Here is a 4,190-nt window from a genome sequence, read left to right on the forward strand (position 1 = left end):
GACAACAGAGCTAGACTCCCCCTCAGGGGAAAAAAAAAAAAACATTCTTTCCTAAAACCTGTAATCTGTCCCTTTCCCCTGCCCCCAGGATACCCAGCAAGGGTAGTGATCTGAGGAGGAATTTACTCTCTCACCTTTGTCCCCAGACCTGGCACCTCACATGGATAACAACTCTCTCCCAACATTGGCCCAGGGGCATGTCTTACCCTAAACAAACCAACCTCTCCTCACATCCCCCACTCTGTACTTTCACTAACTATGCATTGGCAGATTCTGCCAAGTTCTACCTGTAACTGGCTTCATTTTCAAGTCAGATGTTTGGCAGCTGCTCTATCCCCTGCAACAAGGAGCCATGCCAGCTGGACATACACTTCTTCCAGGACTCCTGGCAGCCAGGACAGAGTTGAGACCACAGCTCTTGAGACCCTGAGCCCTGGGTCTGTGTTCCTCAAGAAGGGCCTCCCCCAGCAATGACCTCCTCATTGCTCCTGGCCTTTCTCCTCCTGGCTCCAACCGCAGCGGCCACTCCCAGAGCTGGCGGCCAGTGTCCAGCATGTGGGGGCCCCACCTTGGACCTGGAGAGCCAGCGGGAGCTGCTTCTTGACCTGGCTAAGAGAAGCATCTTGGACAAGCTGCACCTCCGCCAGCGCCCAACACTGAACCATCCTGTGTCCAGAGCTGCTCTGAGGACCGCACTGCAGCGCCTCCACGGGCTCCCACAGGGGGCACTTCCGGAGGACAACAGGGAACAGGAATGTGAAATCATCAGCTTTGCCAAGACAGGTGGGTTCCTGGTCTGTAGCTCTTCCCCAGAACTTGACTTCTCAAGGAAAGGAAAAGTTTCCTCACCAGTCTTACTTCTGACTCCCTCCCCAAAAACCATCCAACCCCTGCCTCCCACAGGCTGTAATCTCCTTATTCTGGGCATTGCACAACCCCCATATCCCGCTGGGGCTCACTCTGGTACCTCAAACCTGACCAATAGGCAGCTGGAAAGCTGGTAAATTTCACTTCTTTTGAGACTGACTGACGTCATCTCCTCTGGCTCTTCTCTCTGCAGGCCCCACAAACCCACAGGCTGTGGTGTGAGCCCATCCACTTCCTGGGCCTGCACACAGCGGCTGGGAGCTGGGGAGTCTCTCTTTTCTCTGGCCCCAGGATCTAGCCCCTCCCTTCCCCTCTCCTCCAGATGCCTCATTTGAGTAAAAGAAGAAAAAATAAAACACCAAGACTATAATACCTCTCCATATGTCATGTTCACATGTATACCTCAGGTCCCCATATCAGAGAACAGGGTCAAAATGGGACTCCGAAAGATGGATAAAGGGGCTGGGCACAGTGGCTCATGCCTGTAATCCCGGCTACTCGGAAGGCAGGAGGATTACTTGAAGCCAGGAGTTGGAGACCAGCCTGAGCAACATAGCAAGACCCTGTCTCTTTTTAAATAACTTTTTTTTTGAGACAGAGTCTTGCTCCGTCACCTAGGCTGGAATGCAGTGGTATGATCACAGTTCACTGCAGCCTCAACCTCCCAGGCTCAAGTGATCCTCCCACCTCAGCCTCCTAAGTAGCTGGGAGTACAGGCCTGTGGCACCAAGCCTGGCTAATTTTTTTACATTTTTTTGTAGAGACATGGTTTCCTCATGTTGCCCAGGTTGGTCTTGAACTTTTGGGCTCAAGCAATCTACTTGCCTTGGGCTCACAAAGTTCTAGGATTACAGGCACGAGCCACCACCCCCAGCTTAAAAATTAGCTGGATGTGGTGGAGTTCACCTGCAGTCCCAGCTATTTGGGAGTCTGAGATGGAGGATCACTTGAGCCCAGGAGTTTGAGACTGCGTTGAGCTATATTTGCACCACTGCCCTCCGGCCTGGGCAACAGAGTGAGACCTCCATTGCTAAAATTAATTAATTAATTAATTAAAGAAAGATAGATAAAAGACAAGAAGAAGGAGAGAGAGGTACTTCCATAGACAGGGGAATAGTTGGAGAATATACTGAACAGATGAGGAATTCTAAGCCAGGACTTTAGAAAAGGCAAATTGAGCCTTTTGCAAGGTCTTTCTTAGGTCTGGAAGACCCTTCCCTTTTCTGGACCCTCATTCCCTCTTGTTTTTTGTTTTTGAGACAGAGTTTTACTTTGTTGCCCAGGCTGGAATGCAATGGCACAATCTTAGCTCACTGCAACCCCCACGTCCTAAGTTCAAGCCATTCTCCTGCCTCAGCCTCCCAAGTAGCTGAGACTACAGGCCCATGCCACCACACCCGGCTAATTTTTGTATTTTTAATAGAGACAGGGTTTCACCATGTTGGCCAAGCTGGTCTTGAACTCCTGACCTCAAGTGATCTGCTCACCTCAGCCGCCCAAAGTGCTAGGATTACAGGCATGAGCACAACCCCTACCCTCCACCCCCCACCTGTTTGAAGACCCAGCTTGAACTGGAGCTAGATAGCCTGGGCTCAGATTCTTGCTCAGCCATTTATTAGCTGTTTGGCCTTGTGGTTAATAGTTTTCTCATTTGTTAAATGGGGATAATAAGAGGATAGCTGAGAGAATTATATGGGCTAACACAGGTAAAGTACTTTGAATGCTAAAGTGGGAGGGAGCAGGAACTAGGGGGTAGAGTCAGTGCCTGCCCATGAGGGGATTATGGTGAGGGTCCTCTTCTCTCTGTAACCTTCCATGGAGGAAAAGGACGAGGCAGCTCTCTGGAAATCTTTTATAAAGGCACTAATCCTATTAATGAGGGCTCCAGCCTCATAACTTAATCACCTCCCAAAGGCTCCACTTCCTAATACCATCACTTGGGAGTTAAGATTTCAACATATGAATTTTGAGGGGACACAAATGTTCAGTCCATAACAGCCTCTCTCCGTGAAGCTTCTTATCATTCAGTGGTCTAGCCCAAGCTTCTTTAGAGAATCGTGGCTATATTCCAAGAGGATAATTTCAATGTGTAAATTATTGTCAAGGTTCTACATACACCTTGCTTGCTAATGTTCCATTGACAAAGCAAGTCAGTGTAGCCACGCCCAGAATCAATCACTGTGAGATGGAACTACATGAAAGCATGAAAGCCATGAGGTACTATTTATTGGGAGCCACTAATCTAGCTGTCTACTTAAGTCTGCCCTCTGGCCCCTAACAATTTGTATCCCTCCCACAAGCAAAATACAGTCATCCTCTCCCAACTACCGCCATCAAACTTTCATCCCTTTATGGCATCAGGATCAGGCTTGAAGTCCAGCATCTCATCACCTGAATTAAGTGCAAATATAGGTGAGGCTCCTCTGGTACATTTCTTCAGTGCAGGGGCCTTCAGTAGTCTTCTAGCGCTGGTTTATAGTGACTTATGAAAGCTGATTGTGAACATCTTCTCCCAGCTCAGCATTCAGTGATGTCACATTAGCAGCTTGAAATCAGCCGTGGTGGGAGAGTTTATGCTATAGAAATTGACAAAGACTGCAAATCAGGGTTTTTGATTTTTTCCCCTGGAGACCAGTTATTAAACATTTACCAGCTATCTTGGTACATAGTAAAATGATTGGGAAGAAAAAACAGAAAAAAAAAAAACATTTACCAGCATACCACTGTCTGTGCCCTAAAAATACAAGCTCTCTGCCTCCCATGCACTTAACATACAATGCTGAGACAGGGACAAGATAAATATAATAGATACTCCTGTTCAAAATGGGATATAGGAGAGTAGGAGACACAGAGCAGTCACTGATCCATAAAACTTCTGATATTCAGGCTGGGCACAGTGGCTCATGCCTGTAATTCCAACACTTTGGGACACCAAGGTGGGCGTAGTTCCATCTCATAGTGATTGATTCTGGGCGTGGCTACTGCTGAGATCAGGAGTTTAAGATTAGCCTGACCAACATGGAGAAACCCCGTTTCTACTAAAAATAAAAAATAAAAAAAATTATCTGAGTGTGATGGCGCATGCCTGTAATCTCAGCTACTAGGGAGGCTGAGGCAGGAGAATCGCTTGAACCCAGGAGGCAGAGGTTGCGGTGAGCCAAGAGTGCGCCATTGCACTCCACCCTAAGCAACAAGAGCAAAAAACTCTGTCTCAAAAAACAAAACAAGGCCGGGCGCGGTGGCTCAAGCCTGTAATCCCAGCACTTTGGGAGGCCGAGGCGGGTGGATCACGAGGTCAAGAGATCGAGACCATCCTGGTCAAC

General features: G+C 48.2%; 1 protein-coding gene across 1 annotated transcript in view; it reads left to right on the forward strand.

Moving 5' to 3' along the window:
• Positions 1 to 268: 268 nt before the first annotated feature.
• INHBC (inhibin subunit beta C) overlaps positions 269 to 4,190 on the forward strand; it is a 19,284-nt gene continuing 15,362 nt past the window's right edge. Inside the window, exon 1 of the mRNA XM_017536200.2 lies at positions 269 to 783. Coding sequence (XP_017391689.1) covers positions 471 to 783 — 313 coding nt within the window. The 5' untranslated portion in view covers positions 269 to 470. The remainder of the gene's footprint in view (positions 784 to 4,190) is intronic.

This window comes from Cebus imitator, unplaced genomic scaffold (assembly GCF_001604975.1).
Source record: "Cebus imitator isolate Cc_AM_T3 unplaced genomic scaffold, Cebus_imitator-1.0 Scaffold96, whole genome shotgun sequence".
NCBI lineage: Eukaryota > Metazoa > Chordata > Mammalia > Primates > Cebidae > Cebus > Cebus imitator.